We start from the raw sequence: 20785 nt of genomic DNA, 5'->3' as shown, positions 1-20785 counted from the left end.
CCTGTGACTGCGACGCATTTGGAAGTGTCGATCCTGGGATTGAACCAGCTGCGTCATATTTGCAGAAGCATCTTGCATGAGGCGCTTGTTACCTCCACCAGGTGTCAGCAGGTGGAGCCGGGGCCACACTGATGTGTTGTTGTCACCGTATCACACCACCAGTTCCCATTTCTCAGAGGCAGATTAAGACAGAGCTTCAGCGTGGAACAACTGACAACATATCTGAAGGTCAACCACAATTATAAGCTCATTCCTTTTTATGATGCATCACATGGCTCTTTAAAAGGTGTTGACATGAAATAAGTGGAGTTATATCATCAGGAAGTGGATGTCCAACTGAATGTATGACATAATCATAGCACAACCTTTGAAGGGATGTTAGTCTGTTTCAGATGCTTGTAAATTATTTTATGAATTCAGTTACTGTGATCTGCTGCATCTGACATTTTGGATGGCTAAATGGACTTTTGATGGCGGTTTTCTCTAAGCTTTATCGCAGCCAGTGTTATCTGATCAGTATTATCTGTTGCTGTGATGCCCATGAGGCCAGTTGTCTGCATGTTTATTATCTCTGAAGTCTTGACTTCTCCTGTGTTTCTTTGTAGAACATTGCAGAAAGAGTTTTTGAAAAGACAGTTTTGCCTGCAAATTTGTCAAAATTTTAACATTGAATATCCATAAATGAGGTTCTACAGGACCCTTCATCTCAAAGCTCTCAAAACGTTCTGCTCTTTCTCTCTGTAACATGAATTTGAAGCTGTGTGGTTTGCAGTTGTCAAACTTCCTACTCAGCGGTCTTCAGTTAGAAACTTAAAGTGCAGTATCACCACCAACACCGTCACATCCTAAAACTTGACTTTATCATGATCGTGTTATTCACCTGTTTGTTCGGTGGTGATTTTTATGTTCATCATCAGCTTTGCTTGTAGTATGTTGTGCACGTTTCATTTGCACGTGAATGTAGTGATCTTCAAGTTAGCTTTCTTTTCTGTTTGAGAGGAGAGGACTGGTGGATTGGACTGAACCTTCAAGAAACATTAAAAAAGTGGCTCAACATTCAGCCACACCAAACCACTTTCCAACAACTTCCTCTTCCTCCTCATCCTGTCAGTTAGTCATTCATATTGGTTTTATGCCTCATTAAACAAATTATTCATATTGCTCAACTTGAAAGTGTCTGTATCAAGCTGAAAAGCTTCTACCAGAGAGCTTTCTTGACACAATGCTGATTGCAGACATAAAAACCTGTAGGCCTATTTAAAAACTGAAATTACACAGAAAACATAATCATGCTCTTCAAGCTGAAAACTGAATTAATAAGCAATAACGTACACAGTTGAATAAACTCAGGAGTTTTGTTGCTCCAGCTTTATTTGGTCTGGTGTGACCAGTCACTTATGTTGGCTAAGGTTAGCAAACATTAGATAAATATTGCTGGATAACAGCGAGCAGGAGTCAGTTCACTGGCTGCTTTCTTGGCCTACTTGTGCTGCTTACATTATGTTTTAGGTTGTCACACATTTCCTGCTTCCTCATAGTTTGCATCACCAGTTCAGCAGCTCTGCTTCTCACCTACAGCATTTAAGCCTCTTTCAGGCCCATTTTGACCGTTTTAGTTCTCATTAGCGTAGTTTATGGCTGCAGCAGGATGCCGTTTTCAATGAAAAAGCACAAAATTCAATCAAATCACACTGTGCTCCATTAGCTCAGCAACAAATGGCAGACAAAGTTAGCAGCAGGCTGGGGAGCATGTTGGCACATACAGCTCCTAAAGAGCCAGATATTTCCCTCAAGAGTCGGTGGAGGCCAAACAGAGACTATATTATGTACTCATATTCATTAGGTGGCCAGAAACAGGTCTCCAGATCAATGCTAATGTAGCTCCTTGAAAGTTTTTGGGTTTTGTTTTCATTTGATAGTTGGTTGGTTTTGATTTTTGTGGGTCATTTAATGCATCAAATCTCAATTAAAGTATGGATGTGAAGTTAAGTCAGTAAGAATATTCATAATAAAGCTTTTGTCAGTATCTTTCTTTCGTGAAAAGTAAAACATTACTTTAATGGTAAATAACTTTAGTTCCACGTGTCACACATGGCTAATGTCATTTCTGCATACATGGCAACCCGGACATCAACGCGTCCGACGTGGACTGACATTCGTGTGGACATTTTCAGCCGGAAGCTCACAGTGAAAAAACTGAAGCGTGTGACCGAAGCTAGGCCAGGTAAACAAGGTGTAGACAGGACCGTGTTAGTGAGAAGCTCAACGGTTGGACAGACAAATAACACGCGATTATAGATTGTTCACGTAGACGGCTGCTGTAACTGACACTTACCCTGATTTTGTACATCTTGCCGCACGGTATCGCCCTGTAAATCACGCCAGCGGCAGTGTACCGGATGTAAAGCCGACAGCGGGTGACGCTTTCGTCTACACCATCCTCAATGTTTTGTTCTAGTATTCAAGACCAGGAAGTGAGAGTTTGTGAGAGCCATCTACAGGCTAGCTGTTCCCATACGCGATGAAAACACAAAAGAACTCGACAGCGTAACGTTAACAGAAATTCGTATACTTTAACGGTTATCGACGTAATTAAAGAACCGATACTGTGATTTGTAAGATTAACATCGACGTAACTGTCCTCGGATCCTGTGAACACCACTAGCTAGCTTGCTATTCAGCCATCTGGCAGGATTCTCGCTCGCTAACATTAGCAGTTCGTTACCGTTAGCAAGTCACTGCCCGGTGATGGCTGTGGCACACAGAGGCTGTGTCGTGGCTGGATGTTTACTCCTGCTGCTGCTGGTTGGGTGCAAAGCCAGGATACACAAGCTCACCCTAAAGGTAAGGCGGCTATCTCACATCAGAGTTATGTTAGCTAGGCAGCTAACGCAGAGTACTACGCTGGTTTGAGTCCTTCAAACGGCATTTTATTAGCTAGCTAGGTGTGCTTTAATTAGCTTTGAGAGACCAGGATCCAAACATGGTGTGTTGCTGTGCCAGTATAAATCTCGGTTATGAGTGAGGAGATCTAAGCTATGAGGATGATAATAGATGACTTATCGGGGCTCTCCTCGAGTGAACTGGAGGTGTAAATGCTAAAGGACTGAAGTGTTCGCCACAACAGCTCATCTCCTGCTTCTGTTTGCTCTTCTTCCCAGAATGAAACTCGATTTATCGTCGACCTCAACAACTTTGGTTTCTATGCGAACGGGACTCTGGATGTCAACCTGCACTCTCTGCGCATCCCAGAAACGATGAACTCCACCTTATACCCTGTAAGACGTGTCTGTTTCTGTGTGTAGTCCTGAGAGTTTGTTGTGGTTGTGAGCTGTAGCTGCTTTCACTGGTTTTCAACAGGTGGAGTCATTATCTTTAAAATGGTTTTATGAATCATTCGGAAGAAATGCACGCTGGGATGCATTGAAGGAGAAGGCTGGTGATACTCTCTAATTTCTTACTGTTAGCTGCTCCCTTGAAAGACTCAAACCAACAATGAGTTGATCCTAATGACGATTACTGCTTGTGTTGTCAAAGGCTGATGTGATATTTTCCCCCTATGTGCCATAGTGCTGTTAAAAACATACCAAAAAGCCACGCCATTGTCCCAGAGGACATGTTCCTATGTTACCACGACCACGGGCACAAACCTGCATACATACACCTGGTGCAGTAAATCCTGCCAACCTTTATATGTTCCCTGTCAAATAAAGATGTCAAATATACAGAAATATGTGAAATTATATATCTGTGACCTGTCTTCTAAAGATTTATACCTTCATCAGAAACAAAGGGGCTTTGCTTTGAGCGTCTCATCGTGGTGAGGAAGTCACGATGACGCCATGTTAGTGCTCTGTCTCAAAAATATTTGCAGATAGTATTTGTAGATGATGTTCACGCCCCCGACACCATGAGAGGGGACACGATTAAACTGAAACTTGTTGTACTTTTCCCTGGCCATCCACACACGCCCTGCAGTGGCTCTGTGCCCCCCAGTTTGAGAGCCATTTGAGGGACTAGTGGCATCTAACAGTGAGGTTGCAGAATGCACCCACAGACCGTATAAAACATGGACGTAGCCTCTAATGTCACCCGTAGGTCTCTGAAGAGTCATTGTGAAGCTCAGAGTCAGCGGCTCCAGCCGTCACCATCATGGCAGCGCCCGACTCTGCAAAACTCCCAGTTAATCCAAAAATGGTCAAAGAGGTGGAGCTGAGGGAGTCTGAAGGAAGCGTGGACGCTGAAACCCAGTGCCCAGCTGTCACTCAAACCAGCCATGCTCACAGCTGTGTATAACTGTAAGCCTTAGTATAATTTAAGTCAGTGGTGTACCCCCATATGGTTTTCATGAATGGGAAATTGGCCGTATTCTGCTGGAAAGTCGGGCATTTCAATGTGAGCGTCTGTGGGGATTGACTTACTTTTGGAGCCAGCCTCAAGTGGCCGTTCGACGAACTGCAGCTCTTGGCACTTCCACATCGGCTTATTTTTCAGCCTCAGAGGTTGCTGCTAGATTATGAGCAGCTGAAGACCCCTCGACTCACACCTCCCTTACCAAGCAGGCAGGACGAGGATCCTCAACTACAATTGTCCCAGGGACAGAGTTTTTCAAAGCTGGTGCTGTGGCCGCCGAACTTTCAGAGGGAGAAAAATTGCCTTGTTTAATATTTTCACTTTCCTATAAAACTAATGGTGTTTTATGAGACCATATTGGTGTCTTCTCAGCTAGAAGATGCTCTGTGACCTCTGCCAGGATCCCAGGAAGCAAACAGCGACTTTGCGACTCATTTGGCCAACAAAAATAAAGCCAAGTGACGCCTCTTGTGTCTAATAGACAAACTTAGTGATTCTCCGACGACGTCAGCGTTACCTCCCACAGTCTGCTGTTGGAGTTATTCATGATAACTAACTGAAGTGAATCAACTGATTCACCTTTAAAAGTCAAATTAATCAAAAATAAATGAATAAATCCCAGATTTTATTTCTTCCTAAACACGGAGCTGAGAGCTGAGCTTAGCTGAGGCATTTGTCAGTTGGAGACTTGAGATAACCTCTATCTTATATTTCAGTAGCTTTTCTTGGTCTTGCCCCTGAGGTAATTTTGTTGAGCGATGATCTTTTTCCAGCAGCGGAATCACAAACAAGTGAAGTCGTGTGCTTCTGGCGTGTGGAGTGAGTGGTTTCACCTGTAGTATTTTCACTTCTTATTGTACTCTGACCACTGGAAGTCAAATGTTGGGAGCTCTTAAATGGAGCCAGACTTATGGGTTGTTGAATGCTGCCAGTCTATTACAAATCCTGGAAATCATGTTTTTTGACCTACTGACTGACCTCAGTACAACTGTCTTCAGGTCGGTTTCAGCCTCTCCAGGTCGCGTGTGAATGGAGTCTTGTCCTACACGGTGAGTACAGAAACATCTCTGGAGGACATCACGTATTCTCAGACTTGTTTTAATTAGTCACAGTATTATGTCAGTAATGCAAGATACTGACACATTATTGATGTTGCAGGGCAGGTCTGGTTTGACTGCTGTGATTTTTGTGTTTTCTCAGGCAGAGGAGCCGGAGAAATGCCCGCTCACGCTCAAAAAGTGGACCAACACCGAGCCGCTCATCCTTTTTCTGATTGATATCCACAAGCTCAGGTGTGTATGTTTCAGCACCGCTGCTTACAGGAGTGTGTTCCTGGGCCCTGGCAGCCTCATGTGAAGGTTAACTGTATGATGTGTTTGATGTGTTTGTGTAGCGTCACTGTGACCGCTATGGGTGACCAAGATAACACCTTGTTCGCAAAGCCGAAGTCTGAACCGACTAAAGGTCAGTGCCGCTCACACTTCATAACAAATCAATCTGTTTTTTTAGAGAAAACAGACTGTGCTTTGAAACATCATGTGAAGATATAAAAATAGCTCGTTTACCACCATTTAGCCAATGAATATGACACACAGCTTGCTTTGTCTTGTGTCCGTTTGTTTACTGCAGGTCAGAAGAAAACCAGGGAAGTTCCTGCTAATATTACAGCGAAAGCAGAAGACAAGCATGAGGACCCAAATGAAGGCAAATCAAAGCTGGATGAGAACAACAAGCCTGACGGTCAGGACAAAGATGGTCAGACAGACGGATCGAATGTTCCTGCAGCAGAAGCGAACAAAGCGAAAGGAAATGAATTCCAGGTAAGAGGTGTTGTTCTTTCTTTGTCTGTTTGTTTGATCTGTTCATGGAATCAGTTTCTAATCTGCGTTTGCTTCCAGCTGTGGAAGACCAACCAACTGGTGCTAGCTTTGGATAAAAATAACGGCTCCTATAACTTCAGTGTAAGTACGCCCGTCTCAGCCGTGCCGTGTGACGTGAAACCGAGCTTGATGTGCTTCAGTTTGCACGACTTGCTGTCTGTCCCTCCTCCACAGTTCCACATGGTGGTCGGCTTGCTCGCCGAGGGTCTGTACAGCCTCAAGTTCCACTACTGTCAGAACAGGTCGCCCGGACGCAAGCTGCCCTACTCGTTCACGGTAAGCTCAGAGTTTCTGCGTGAGGACACACGTGCTCGGGTATGCATGTGTTAACCTGAACGCGTCCTCTGCAGGTGGAGGTGACGGAGAGGAATCCAGGCGGCTACCTGTCTGCAGCAGAGATTCCTCTGTCTCGCCTTTACATTGGTATGGCTGGAGTCTTCTTCACTGCTGCCATGGTGTGGGTGTACACACTCATGAAGCACAGGTACGCACCGTAACAGGCACTCTGACATGGGCGCTCATAGTACTGTGGAGCAGAAAGATCCACAAGCATAAGAGTCATTCCAGCAGATCTGGGAGCTGAAGTCACAGCAGAACACAAGCATGCTCAACATGACACGCTCATGTAGAAGGAATAATGTGTATCATGTGCACCGTCTCAGTTTAGCCTGTTAGCATGCTAATATTTGCTAAATAGCACAAAACACAAAGGAGAGCTGAGGCTGATGAGCGTGTCATTAGTTTTTCAGGTGTTTGATCATTAACAGCATCAGACTAATTAAAATCTGTTGGAGGAATGGCCTCAGTTCATCCTGACAGGCTGAACATCTGAGACGAGCGTGTGTTCAAACGTAGCATCTGTTTCATCTCATAGACCTTTTTCACAGAAGACGCTTTGACTTGTTACGTCAGGAAAACCACAGATGAAGCTAACTTAGCTAACTCTGTCACTTAGTGTCATACCAGTGAGTCTGCACAGAGCTAGCTCACCTGAATGGAATGCAGCCATTTTAATGTTACGATCGTGCTGAAACTTGAGCAAAGAGGAAAACTCAAATATGAACACCCTTCATGAGGTAACATACATCATCTCCTGCATGCTTGTTTACAGGTACAGCGTGTTTAAGATCCACTGGCTGATGGCAGCACTGGCCTTCACCAAGTCCACATCACTGGTTTTCCACAGTGTGAGTTCACTGTCGCCTCTTCTCTAGTGTCTCCTGTTTGTCTTTGCCTTTTATTGTGTTGTCGTACTTCTGTCTGTACACCTGGGTTCTTCGTCCCTTTATGGAACCTCTCTCTGTCTCTCTCTGTCTCTCTCTCTCTGTCTCTCAGATCAACTATCACTTCATCAACACTGAGGGCCATCCTATTGAAGGCTGGGCCGTCATGTATTATATCACACATCTGTAAGTACAGTTTCCAGGACACAGACTTTAAAGCTCTTCAGGACCCTGTTGTACGTTTTCTTATTCTTACAGTTTGTATTGCTGTCCTTTCCAGGCTCAAGGGGGCCCTCCTCTTCATCACGCTGGCACTGATTGGCACCGGCTGGGCTTTCGTTAAGTACATCCTGTCTGACAAGGAAAAGAAGATCTTCATGATTGTCATCCCTCTGCAGGTGTGTGTGCATGATAAACAGTGGCTGTGTGTGAGTGTTTACGCTCAGTGGATTTGTTCTGGTGATCCGCTCACCTGTCGTCCTCCAGGTCCTGGCTAATGTCGCCTACATCATCATCGAGTCCACAGAGGAAGGCTCCAGTGAATACTACCTGTGGAAGGAGATCCTCTTTCTGGTGGACCTCATCTGCTGCGGAGCCATCCTTTTCCCTGTCGTCTGGTCAGTGTGTGTCCATTAGAAAAGTATAATAAAGGCTAGTTTTGAGACGAGCGTATAAGCAGCTTATTGTTTCCGCAGAGGATAGTTGAGATACGAGGATCTTTATGGGAAAATGGCCATACGGCATCCAAAGTGCCCCATTTTCAGTGCATTTTGTAAGACAGTCAACTTACTCACAGCAGTAATTACCATAAGTAATGCTGAAAAGAAAGCAGGAGTGATGATGGGCCATTATGAAGAGCAAAACTACTCAGTTTACTCTCCAAAACCTCAAGGTATGAAACTCCTAGTCAGAGATTAGCGGGGTACACGGACCGTGAATGCAAGTTTGCCCATGATGGTAAATTATCTATCTATCTATCTATCTATCTATCTATCTATCTATCTATCTATCTATCTATCTATCTATCTATCTATCTATCTATCTATCTATCTATCTATCTATCTATCTAGGTCCATCCGTCATCTACAGGAGGCCTCCAGCACCGATGGCAAAGGTGAGAGTCCTGATCAGTTGCGGACAGAAGGTGTGATGAGTTGTAGACGACATTTTTTCTGAAATTTGGTCCTCGTCTCTTTCAGCTGCCATGAATTTGGAGAAGCTGAAGCTCTTCCGGCATTATTATGTGATGGTAAGAAGAAGTTCAGCGCAGATCCACCCACCAGATCTGACCCATATTAGACTGCCAGTGAAATGAAGTTTGTCAGCCAGTATTGATGGCTTGTTATCTTCATCCCTTAGATCGCAAAAAAAAAACAAAAAACGCTGATGTTGTAGATGATTTTTTTTAATTACACACATTTTCATTATCTTGTGTCAAGCATTATTTTTTTACCACATGTACCTGAGTCACAGCAGTTGGCAAGGCCGCTGCAGGCTTCTCACTGAGCCGAGTCGAGTCAGACACTGTTTGACCTGTTCGAGCATGTCGCTTCTGCTTTGCTGCAAAGCAAGTTTTTCTATCCTGGAGCAAGATGATCAGGCCAACTTTCAGCTTTGTGCAAGTTTTGATATTCTGTTTTTCTTCACTTTCAGATCGTGTGTTACATCTACTTTACAAGGATCATAGCCATTCTGCTCAAGGTCACCATGCCTTTCCAGTGGCAGTGGTGCTATGAGGTAAGACAGCAGCCAAGTACAATATCACTAAACACGGCACGGCACAGGGACTCCTGTTTGGAGGTCTGATTCCAGTTATATGAAGCTCATTTGTACTCTGGCTGGAAAGAAATTAGTTTAATTTGACAAAATAAAATGAATGTGCAGCTAGAAGCTGTTAGCTTGAGGCTCAGCAGCTGGCAGATCGACTGTGAGCTGTATTCATTTTTATTGTCGGTGCACATCTTAATGATTCTTCTACTCTGTCATTAAACTCACTCCTCATGTCCCTTCAGTTTCTGGTGGAGGTGTCGACTCTGATCTTTTTTGTGCTGACGGGTTACAAGTTCAGACCAGCGTCCAATAACCCCTACCTGCAGCTTCCCCAGGACGAGGAGGATGTGGAGATGGATGAAGTGTAAGCATGCACCGTCACTCCTTCCATTGAACGCTCTAAACCCTGCAGACTGTTTTAAGTCTTTCTTTACACGCTTATGGCGCGTCACACACATCACTTACACAAGCTGCTGACGGTAAAATGGTTAATTCGTGCACATACTCATACACCGATGGCAGCGAGCTGTCATACAAGGCGCTGGCCTGACCATCGGGAGCAATTTGGGCTTCGCTGTCATGCAGAAGGACGCTTCAAACTGTGGCAGAAGGCGATTAGTGGATGCCCGCAGTGCCTCCTGAACCACAGCAGCTAACGTGCCGCTTCCATAACACTGAAGGCAAGCTGTTAGCTAGAAATGGCATGTATTATAGATTAGCTCATGGAGGAAAAACAACACACAAATATGAATATTAGAGATGTTTTCCCATCATGCTCTGGGACCTATAAACAGGTGGATAATGTTAGCATGGAGACAGTGAGCAGTGGGTGTTTTAGCTTAGCCTGTATTTCAGAACGTCCTCCATGAAGAGTCAGGCATCAGCTGCTAGCATTTCCTGTCCGCACTGTAACTGTGAATGCAGACAGCAATCCCTGAAGTGCTGTGTGCATCTGGATCTTCAGCTAAAAGCAGTGGAGTTTTTTAGTGATTCAGTGCTTTTATGGCTGTCTGTCAGTGAGGGACAGCAGAGACACAGCTTCCCGCTCACACAGGAGTGTTAATATCAGAACACGTCGGCTGTCGTCTGCCCTCTGGCTGCCAGCGTGTCGGCCTCCGGTGCCGTCAGCGAATGTCCACACAGCAGATATCCTCACCCAGACTTCCTCCTCCGCGGCCTCTGTGACTTTCAGGCTCGACAGCAACTGAACATCTCAGCTCACCTCTGTTAACAGATGTCAGCATACTTGAAATTTCCAGGCAGCCGATTGGTTCTAAGAGAACATTCCAGCCGCTGTGTTACGCCTCTTATGCCCTTCAGACGGACTGTTTACCTGCATGCAACCAGCCTGCTCAAACGTGATTGGTCAATACTGCGCAGATTGCAAACAAACCACAATGCTTTATCACAGTCTTGTGTTTTTCGTATCAGTCAGGCACAAAGGACAGCTGAAGGTTAAAAGGCTCTTTAAATGAAGTGTGGTTGCTCCTCTCTGCTTCCCCCCCTGTCCAGAGTGACTGAGTCAGGAGCGCTGGAGGGGATTTCCAAAGTCAAGAAAACCTGTAACGGACGCGATCGCCAGAAAGAGTCCACCTTGTGAGCGGGAAGCTGCATCTCTGGGGGGGGACCCACTGAGCACCCCCGGGCCAGCTGGCACAGAGGGGTGCACACGGACCAAGGCTCCCCACCCCCGGCGACAGCTTTCCTTCTGAAACTCTTATAGTGGTTGCAGTGTTTGTGCCCACTGTCTGGCTATGCAAAAAAAACAAAAAAACAAGAACTTTGATGGACGCCCTCCATTTCCCCGGAGCACCTCCACCCAGAGACTCTGAAAGGTGTCAGGGAGACGAGCTCCTGCCACATGGAGGGGTGGAGATATGAAAGGAGGTCTGATGTTCTTTAGTTTTCACTCTCATTCTCTCTCTCTCTCTCTCTCTCTCTCTCTCTCTCTCTCTCTCTCTCTCTCTCTCTCCAAAGATAATTATCATTTTAGAGAAAAGCTCGGTTTCCGTTATGTTTATATCGGTTATTTAAAAACGGTTCCTCTGCCTCTTAGTTGTACCTTTTCGTGTGTGTGTGTGTGTGTGTGTGTGTGTGTGTGTGTGTGTGTGTGTGTGTGTGTGTGTGTGTGTGTGTGTGTGTGTGTGTGTGTGTGTGTGTGTGTGTGTGTGTGTGTGTGTGTGTGTGTGTGTGTGTGTGTGTGTGTGTGTGTGTGTGTGTGTGTGCGTGCGTGCGTGCGTGCGTGCGTGCGTGCGTGCGTGCGTGCGTGCGTGCGTGCGTGTGTGTGTGTGAATATGGGGCAACACAAAATTTAAACACAATGGTCTTTTCCTTCCTTTTGGAGTCCTTGGCCCGTGCTCAGGTAAAAGGCTAATCAGTACATATTTCAGATCTCATCGGTTATGACACAACTTTACGGCCACACAATACTGTACACGTTGCTTTCTTCTTACACACTTCATTGATGTATTGAAATATACGGAGAGACAGAAGAGGTCGTATATTTCAGTGTGTCGACTTCTTCCACATTGAAATGTTTGATTTCAGTGTTTCTGTGTGTTGGAGAGGAGGAGCTCCTCCGGGCCGTCTCATGGACCGCTGCTGTAATTTAGTGCTTCAGTGGTTGAGGTCAGCTTCACATCTGTGTGGACCGGTGACTCGTGGACCTCTGGATGAATAAAGTTTTTGTGACCAGCAGTGGCCCTGCTTGTGTTCGACGGCGGCCTTGTTTTTTTTTTTTCTTTTTCGGCCATGCTGTGCCAGTCTGGGCAGACGAGTGACCTGACAGATCATTTTTGAATTTGTACGCTTTCGGTTTTACCTCCTTGCTCTTGATGTGAAGCTTCTTTTATTAATTATTGATAACTTAACAGTAAATGATCAGAAACGTGTTCAGCCGGTCGGGGTAGATTTGTAAATAGTTTACAGAGAAAGACTGTTGATACAAAAGGAGGCACATAACACTTTCATAAGAACTGCATAGAGGCTTTGTAGACAGCGCTTCAGACCGTAATGACAAAGATTCACGTTCAATCAGATTTATTGATTCATTGACGGACGGTCGGAGTCAGATATGAGGAATCAAGAAAAGACTACTGAGAAGCACAGACGCTCCTGGACGGGATGGACGGCATTTACAGGCTGGTTGTGTGTGTCTGTGAACCAGCCGAACAGAAGAGGGTTTGTGCTTGTTACAGAGCTGTTTGATATCTGTGTGAATTGTCACAATAAAGCTGGTGTTCTGGAAAGGTCTCAGACGAAGCTGCTGTGTGTAAAAGCCTCCACACAACTGGATTTGGTAGCTGTGCTCACAGAAAACTAACATCTGCAAAGAAGAGACAGAGGTCATCATATCTGAGTCAGCTTAAAGTCCAAAAACAGACACATCCCATAATGCAACTCTTCTCTTTGCTCCCTGTCTGTCTTTCACACTCCCCCTTTTTAACTGCCTGTCTGTGTTAAAGAAAGCCCAGTACCAGTTACTTTCTCCTTCAGAGCCACTTTATGGAAGGAGTCAACCCATTTTGACCAGTAAAATCAGCTGAAAGCTCCCCTTCACTCTGGTCCCGCCTTTCCATGAATATGTTAAAATGTTATATTTCAGGATAAATTTGTGAAAATCTATTAAACCAGCACCATAAATATCAAGTTTAAATATCAAGTGCATTTTTGTTAAAGTAGTAGTAGTGAGTATTTCTGTGTTTGTGTTTTTCTCTCTGGTTACAAAGTTGACATCTGGTGTTTTGTGTCTTCCACTCTGACTTAATTACATGGGATCAGTGCTTATTTAGTCATATTTAATATTCTCGATGAGAACTCGGCACGTTTTCAGGGCCTTTAACCTGCAGCAGTGTGTAACAGAACATGGGCTCCAACATGAGCTTCAGTCCTTCAAAGAAATGCATCCAAAATCCTGAAACTGGGGCACGTGTTGAAAAACTGTCAGCAAATATCCAAAGACAGTAAGCGCGCGTGTCTCTGAATGCAGCTCAGCTCGCTGTATTGTGGATGTAAACTACGAGCAGCCCACATGAGAGGAGCAGTTAAACCTGGCCTTCATCCTCTCATGCACGCGCGCTATTATGGATACGTGATGGCGCATCTTTGAGCAGCCCTCCTCGTGCTGCGGCGTGCTGGAGGTGAGCTGGCTGATGACGGGCTCGTCGCTGCTGTCCTGTCCGTCCGCTGGTGCGCAGCCATGTGCCAGCTCAGCCCCTCCCTCCCGCCAGCTCCAGGCGGACGCTGGTCCTCCTCACTGCAGTCCACCGGCTCCCGTCAGAGTGCAGCAGACTGCAGTCTCCATCACACTCCTCCTCTTCCTCCTCTTCCTCCTCCCTGCGCTCCCCTGGCAGGTGGAAAGGACACACGCACACGGGGCCGGCACCATGTGAGTATCAGCTCTTTATATCAGACTGAGAATAAACGCCACAGGCTGATTTTGCGCTGTTTCTTCACAAATGTTTGGCTCTAGCTGATGTCTGTTTTAGCGACTTTTCTGCAGCGTCATGCACAGGTAAAGTTGATTTTTGCGTCATTGTTGATTGCGTGCATGGAAATCTGACCTTCTCTCTCAGTCCTTTTCATACTGCTTTAACATCTGTGCGTACAAACGCAAACGCACCAGCAGATAGACATGAAGCTGAGCTGGTGACTGTGTTTTGAGATGCCGTCGTTAAATAACCCCAATTTTCCTAAAACGGTCTTGGATTTAAAGGAGGTGTTTGGTTAAGCTGAACAGTCCGTGAAGGTGCAGATGTCAAAGAGCTGAGATGAGCTGCTCTTCCTCCATGACCTCAAAACGTCTTTGATTTTGAAGAGGCAGAGTGTGATGATGCAGCAGACCTCTCCCTCCCTCCCTCCCTCCCTCTCCCTCCCTCCCTCTCTCTCCCCTCTTTGCGTCGGAGCAGAAAAACGTGTCCCATTTCATCTCTGCAGTGCCAACAGCGGAATGCAGCACGCACACACACACACGCACACACACACACACACACACACACACACACACACACACACACACACACACACACACACACAGAGTCAGAGCTTCTTCAGATCTGTCTGCCGACATTTCTCCTCTGACGTTTTAAAAATGTTCTAGTTGTGCTTTTTGTCAGTTTTTTTAGGCTTTTTTTTTTCATTGCCTCGTTCTCTTATTGGTCCGTGCGTTATTATCCTACAAATGCTTGAACTGAAGATGAGTGGTTTGTCCTTCCTCAGGGTTCTCTTCCCAGTCTTGGCCATGTTGGCCCTGGCGGTCTCTGCTGAAGGAAGTGTTGGGTAAGTCTGTCGCTTCAGATGGATGCACTACGTGGCCAAAAGTATGTGGACATCACATGTGAATTCAGTTTAGCACTTTTCTCTTAAGAGCAGTCTGACATCTAAAGAGTGTGCTGGCTGTTATTATGACACGTCCTGACTCTGAGTTACAGCCTCTGTGTGATTTGTGATTGCTGGACAAAGGGGAAAACAAAGGGCATTAATCTGCTGCTGCACCAGCCTCCACTCTCCTACAAGGCTTTTAATGGCTGCAGTGGTTTCTTTGTCCCATTCAGCCACAGGAGCTTTAATGGGGTCAGGCACTAATACAGTTACCAGATGATACTTTGAACTAACCTGTCATCGCATTAAAGTCTTCAGAGCAGGGACTTCTGGCTGTTTCAAGGTCAAGATTGAAAAGGTAGCAGCGATGGTGCTTCAGTCTGGATTCAGTTGGTGCTCGCTCTAAAAGAATCATAAAACTGATTTGTTGTCTTGATCTTATATCTTTTCCTTTGTGCGTTAGACACTTGATTCTCATCGTTTCCACACGTCTTTTCTGTCTCCTCTATCTTTCACTTTTTGTCTTGTGGAAAGCACTTTGTGTCTTCAGTTTTGGAAAGCGGTTTGTGATTACAGCTGTTTTGCCTGCTTGCCTGACGTTGGGTGATCAGGCTTTGCTCCGGTGTGGTGTTAGACAGCGGTTGAGAACTGAGAAATACATCTGTTTGTGGGGCTGGCTTTGTGCACGAGGGCACTGAAACGCACACTAGTCAGCCTCAGACTAAAAAGTATACGAAAGTGAACCATGTCCGTATACTTTTGGCCTCCTGTCATCACTCTTTATCTATACTGCATATTAATGATGTAGAATGTTGCACAGATATATTTCTATGTGCTATTTATTGTAGGATAATACACAAAGTTTACATATTCACATTGACATATATAGTGTACACATTTTTACATACTTTTACATATTCTCTTAGATATTTCCTTTTTTCTATTTTATTACTTTTGTGCTATGGGAGCACCTGCAACTGATCCAGTTTCCTCCCGGGGATCAATAAAGGACTCTGATTGTTTGTTATAGGCCGAGTACCAACAGCAGCTTTTGCACAGAGTCGAAGGAATGTCTGGAATATGCACTGGTCTGCAAAACAGATGAATACGAGGTGCGTGAACTCAAAGTCAAACAGCAAGGACGTCTGTCCATCAAGGTGTCACTTCTCAGTTTTGTTCTCTTATTTCCCCGTGTGTGTGTGCGTGCACGTGTGTGTCTTCAGGTGCGACACTACAGCCCCACCCGCTGGGTGTCGACGGATGCCGAAGCCTATTTCATGGGTGTGGGTGCAGCCATGGCCTTCAGGAGACTTTTCCAGTACATCTCTGGAGCTAATGAAGGAGGTGAGGACAGGACGGAGGCTGAAAATCAGAGTGTCGTCATTGTGTGTGTCTTATACTGTGTGTGTGTGTGTGTGTGTGTGTGTGTGTGTGTGTGTGTGTGTGTGTGTGTGTGTGTGTGTGATGTAGGTATCCAGATGGAGATGACCGCCCCCGTCCTGGTCAAGATCCCAGAGGAGACCAAGTTGTGGGAGCCGGCTGTCTACACGCTCAACTTCCCGCTGCCGGCGGCCTATCAGGACAAGCCGCCCGCGCCCACCAGTGACAAGGTGAGCTGGGCCCGAGCGGTGGGGAGAGGAGCCTTTAGGTGCAGGGGGAGGCAGTTTTTCCAGGACTTGATGAGCTTGCTCTTGCCAGTCAGGAGGTCAAATGCTTAACCTCTCAGTGCTTGTGTGTAATCTGATCATGGATTTTTGCTTCAGATCAATAGAGAGCATTGACTCTCCGGTGCTGCCTTCACTGACTCAGCACAACAGAAATAGTGCTGTCTCATGCTCTATCAGCGCTGCTGTCCTGTATCTGTTTCATGATATAATTGATTAATTAAAGAGGGAAATATTCTGCTTTTTATTCCATGACAGTTATTTGACAGCTGCAGTCACTGGTTACTTTTCAGATAATATGAAAAGCTTATAAATACAACACATTGTTGAAGATTAAACAACCTTTTGGCTTTGATTGCTCATGTGGTCAGTTTCACATCTCTCCTGTGTGCTTCCACACATCCATTTAAACAGCATTTCGTGCTGCCTCGCCCGCTCTCTTCTATCAATCTACTGAGACATATGTGACGGCTAATGCTGCATCTGCGTCTCCTGCACAGCTGTATTTCACTGAGATGCCAGAGATGGACGTCTATGTGAGGAGTTATGGAGGCTGGATGCTGTCTGTCACCTCCAAGCTTCACGCTCACCTGCTGACTAAAGAACTGGAGAGAGTTCGAGCTTCCTACAACCACAGCTACCACTATGGAGTCGGCTATGACAGGTATTACACGTCCAGGAACAGTCTCTGACTTTCCTATGCTGCTTTGTTTGGCTGCCAAAATCTCACAGGTGTTGCCTAACTGACGTGAGAGTTGCAACCAAAAATGTCGGTGCGCAAACCTACACTGAGCGTTTCTGTAAAATCTGGATCCGTATGCTGCAGAGCTCAACGCGCTGCAGCTTAAGAAGACGCCAGCAAATAGACAAAAAACAGACAACAGCAGCTGTTTCCAGGGGACTCTAAAAAGTGATGCACACGGCTGGGACGCGCTTGTTCTTAACTCATTACTGAAGTCGTCTCTCAGGCAGCGATCAGGGAAAATAAGCTTGAGTATTTTTTAGTGGGACAACAAGAGTTTCCCGGCGTGTGCATCGGCTTTTAGTGTCCCCTGGAAACAGTTTCCATTGTCGTCTGTGCTACTGGCAACATGGAGAGGATGCAGGTTACATTGTGTTGAGCTCCACTGTAGCAGATTAAAGGCAAATTACAAGTTTCTATAATAATCAAAGTAATGCAGAAGATTATGAGATCTATTATGATAATTGATTATGAGAGATCTCACACACACACACACACACACACACACACACACACACACACACACACACACACACACACACACACACACACACACACACACACTCCAACACCACTGCTCTCATCACTCACTTGTAATTGTTGCGTTCATCTCTTTTGCTCTTTCCTTGTGTGTGTGTGTGTGTGTGTGTGTGTGTGTGTGTGTGTGTGTGTGTGTGTGTGCGTGCGTGCGTGCGTGCGTGCGTGCGTGCGTGCGTGCGTGCGTGCGTGTGCGCATGTGTGTGTGTAGTCCCTTTAAGCTGTTGGACAGGCACAATGAGGTGTGGTATGTGGCCGAGGGGCAGGTAGTTTGCTCAGATCCTCGGGAACCGACCCCTGCACACACTCCCAGGCCGACCATGACCAACCCCCCCACAGACTCTGTGTCTGACCCTCTCCCACACACACTCTCTGACTCCCCCTCACTCACTCCCTCCAGCCTTTCCTCAAACACAACATACAACGCCTCCTCCTCACAAACGCCCTCCGACACACCCACTCTCCCTGCGTCCAATGCTCCACCCAGCCCTTCGTCCAACCTGCCCGCTGATGCCCCGTTCAGCAACCCCCCCACCTCCGCCCAGATCCTGCTGGACCCAACAACCAACTCCTCCGATCCGGCCTCTGCGAGTCCGTCCCTGGAGCCCCAGTCTGACGCTGCCCTGTGGAACAGCACAGCCCACGGCGCTCTGGATACACAAGCCGACAGCAACCCTGCGGTCGAGCCAGAAGACGCTCATTAGCGGTCTGATTTGATAAAAGCAGCTGTTCCAGGTGTATTAACATGGAGTCTAAACAGAAAAGAAGCAGTGGAGGTGGGTGATAGATGGAGCTGTTCTCTTCCTCCTAATCTCTCTATTCCTGTGTATTACACCAACTCCTCCTTATGGCACTTAGTGTTTAACTATATGTTCTCTCACAGCTTTGCACCTGCAGCTTCCTGTAAGCAAACACATGCTTGTCCACTTTGTCGTTCTGAGGTTATCATACCAGCTGCATTATAGAATTAAGTCTGACGTATGCATTAGTTAGAAAGTTAGAGTCCAAGGTTATTGTGTTGGATCAGCCGGCTCGAGCTGAAGGCAGCGACAGACGCTGTTTAACATCAGTTTAACCCTAAAACTAACTTAGCAACTAATAGGACTTCAATGGAAATGAGTCGAAATGGAGTTTGATGGTGTAATTAGTGATTCCTCAAAGTTTTTGTCAATAGTTTCCAGCCATAACATCCTACAAGCTTCTTGCACTCTGTTGAGCTTCATGTCAGTTAATTTCATGATATATGTGGCAACATAGAGGTGAATCCTTATAAATTCAGTGTGCACATTCATTGGGATCTTTGGCGCTAATCACTGATACTGAATGGCTCTATATGATAGTATTTCTTGAAATTTCCCAACTTATTATTATTATTATACTTTGGATCGAACATTTTTGCCCAGTATTTGTTCTCAAAAGTGCCTGTAAAAACACTCACTGTATGTTTTGCAAATCCTATCGTCTTAGTATTTTAAAATCAGTTTTCAGTTCACCAGTAAGCAGTTTGATCAGATTTTGTGGATTTAAAGAACACCTTTATTACAATTTAGGATTATGATGAAGGGATACAGTCTGCTGTGTAGCAGAAAATGGCTTGTTGTTGATTTCCCTTCATTTCACTGTTGAAAGCTCAACAAAAAAGAACAGCAATAAATATTTTAGCGTCTTTGAATCACAGTCACCCACACAAGTGTAAAAACGTCCCGCTGTCTTAGACCAACATGTTTCAGACGAGGACAGAACAGTGAGATTCACACACATAAGCACAGCTCTGGTCCCCTTGATTAGTTTTCTGTTGGCTAAAAACATTAACGTATCAAAATGTTTAAAGTTGCTTTTTTTATCCTGCTGGTGGCGCTGTAGGGTGATGTATTGCATCATGAAGGATGCACATACTGTATGCGTCGTGAAGTCAGAGGTGATGAGGTGATACATGTTTGGTCTGACCAGTGACAGCTGCAGGAGTAATGTGCTGCGAAAAGCAGAAATGTGCTATTAAAGAAATAGAAAAAGACTTCTAAACAATACAGGATTCAAAAACCTTAAAAAAGAAGGTTCATCCATCAATTTAATGAGACAGGGAATACATTCAGCAGGTTTGTCAGGCCTCATATAAAGAAAAGGTTTTGGTCAAAGATGAAGAAACCCGTGTTGGTTTCCAAAGGAAACCCCACAGAGCACTTTCACCTTTAGCACACTGTAGAAATCAAGGCCCCTGTCTCAGTTGAGGCCTGATGCTAAATCTTGGACTTACTTTGTATCTGCTACAAGAAAAATCAAATCATTCCACATCAGCACCGTATCTTAATTTTCAGCCTCGGTATGGTGGTGGTCTAATCCAGAAGTGGGAGGACTGCCCCAAAGATCCCAAAGAATCACGCCTGATCAACCAGTGCAATATGAATGACATCAGTTAACAAGTGATATTCTCTGTCGATGCATATCTGAGCTGCATACTGTATGTTCTGAGGAAGGTGCAATAAAAAACCATAACAAACTCTTGTCAGACTCACTGTGTTGTTGATGTCTTTGGACTTAATGACAGTAATTACTGTTCTGATTGTCTGATAGATCCTTCAAGGTCCAGTGTGCAGGATTTAGAGGGATCTATTGGTAGAAATTCAATATAATATTGATAAGTGTGTTTTCATGAGTGTAGAATCACCTGGAGATAAGAACTGTTGTGTTTTTGTGACCTCAGAATGAGGCAGTGAGTCCTCTTCCTGGGGTGGCCATGTTTTTACAGTAGTCCAGAACAGACAAACACACTAGAGGTTTTTGTGTGTGTTTTCTGTGGGTTTCATGGCCACCATGGGTTCTCCTACACGCTCGGAGAGGGAGGGTGAGGGGAGGGGTATTCAGTTGGTTGCGATCTGCTACCTGACTGCTAGATGCCTCTTAATCTGACACTCTGGTCCTTTAAATGTTTTTCCCTTTGGGTTTGAAAATTCCTCAGTTTGTCTCCGTCAGGTGGCGGCATTAAGGCCGACACTGTGGTAGAAGGCAGCACAGCTTCACCTGCTTGGTGAGTCGTCTACACCAAACTCTGTCCAGTCTTGTGAAATAACCTTATTATTAACGATGATTCTCAGTTTTCTCTCCAGCTTTTGTTCGGTGACAATGATACCTCTGTTCTCTTATGTATGTCAATGTGGTAATTTTGTCGCACTGCCCCCAAGTGGCCAAAAAATGTAAGACTCCAACCTCCAATCCTGATTGTGCTGCTGAAGCTGAGCTGCCACTCAATGCTAGTGAACATTCGGCCCCCAGAAATATAAAACAACTTCTTAGAGACCT

General features: G+C 45.4%; 2 protein-coding genes across 3 annotated transcripts; both read left to right on the top strand.

Annotated features, from left to right (window-relative positions):
• Positions 1-2456: 2456 nt before the first annotated feature.
• On the top strand, positions 2457-11006 carry LOC139338429 (protein GPR108). The gene is made up of 18 exons (XM_070973419.1): positions 2457-2844; positions 3162-3278; positions 5352-5402; positions 5554-5645; positions 5747-5817; positions 5983-6173; positions 6252-6314; positions 6408-6509; positions 6584-6717; positions 7345-7420; positions 7569-7642; positions 7737-7854; positions 7943-8073; positions 8527-8570; positions 8656-8705; positions 9110-9193; positions 9469-9590; positions 10739-11006. The coding sequence occupies exons 1-18, from the start codon at positions 2749-2751 to the stop codon at positions 10824-10826; spliced, it is 1704 nt and encodes a 567-aa protein (XP_070829520.1). The 5' UTR covers positions 2457-2748; the 3' UTR covers positions 10827-11006.
• A 2224-nt stretch (positions 11007-13230) lies between these two features.
• Positions 13231-19995, top strand: soul5l (heme-binding protein soul5, like). 2 transcript variants are annotated; one of them, XM_070972632.1, is made up of 7 exons: positions 13231-13613; positions 14444-14503; positions 15576-15657; positions 15769-15889; positions 16016-16155; positions 16710-16873; positions 17700-19995. In XM_070972632.1, exons 1-7 carry the CDS (start codon positions 13378-13380, stop codon positions 18190-18192), a joined length of 1296 nt encoding a protein of 431 aa, XP_070828733.1. In that variant the 5' UTR covers positions 13231-13377; the 3' UTR covers positions 18193-19995. The 2 variants fall into 2 exon arrangements, with proteins under 2 accessions (XP_070828733.1, XP_070828742.1); XM_070972641.1 differs by having other exon boundaries at positions 13594-13739.
• The last annotated feature ends 790 nt before the right edge of the window (positions 19996-20785 follow it).

The sequence above is a fragment of the Chaetodon trifascialis genome, chromosome 2 (assembly GCF_039877785.1).
Source record: "Chaetodon trifascialis isolate fChaTrf1 chromosome 2, fChaTrf1.hap1, whole genome shotgun sequence".
Classification (NCBI taxonomy): domain Eukaryota; kingdom Metazoa; phylum Chordata; class Actinopteri; order Chaetodontiformes; family Chaetodontidae; genus Chaetodon; species Chaetodon trifascialis.
This window is presented reverse-complemented; position numbering and strand designations above follow the sequence as displayed.

What these genes read in the sequence shown, in the direction of transcription:
- LOC139338429 (XM_070973419.1), top strand. Translation starts at nt 2,749, where the DNA reads ATGGCTGTGGCACACAGAGGCTGTGTCGTGGCTGGATGTTTACTCCTG. An exon ending in TGAACTCCACCTTATACCCT is followed by an intron (nt 3,279 to 5,351) that starts GTAAGACGTGTC and finishes AACTGTCTTCAG; the next exon opens with GTCGGTTTCAGCCTCTCCAG. An exon ending in CTCCAGCACCGATGGCAAAG is followed by an intron (nt 8,571 to 8,655) that starts GTGAGAGTCCTG and finishes CGTCTCTTTCAG; the next exon opens with CTGCCATGAATTTGGAGAAG.
- soul5l (XM_070972632.1), top strand. Translation starts at nt 13,378, where the DNA reads ATGACGGGCTCGTCGCTGCTGTCCTGTCCGTCCGCTGGTGCGCAGCCA. An exon ending in GCACACGGGGCCGGCACCAT is followed by an intron (nt 13,614 to 14,443) that starts GTGAGTATCAGC and finishes GTCCTTCCTCAG; the next exon opens with GGTTCTCTTCCCAGTCTTGG. An exon ending in GCAAAACAGATGAATACGAG is followed by an intron (nt 15,658 to 15,768) that starts GTGCGTGAACTC and finishes GTGTGTCTTCAG; the next exon opens with GTGCGACACTACAGCCCCAC.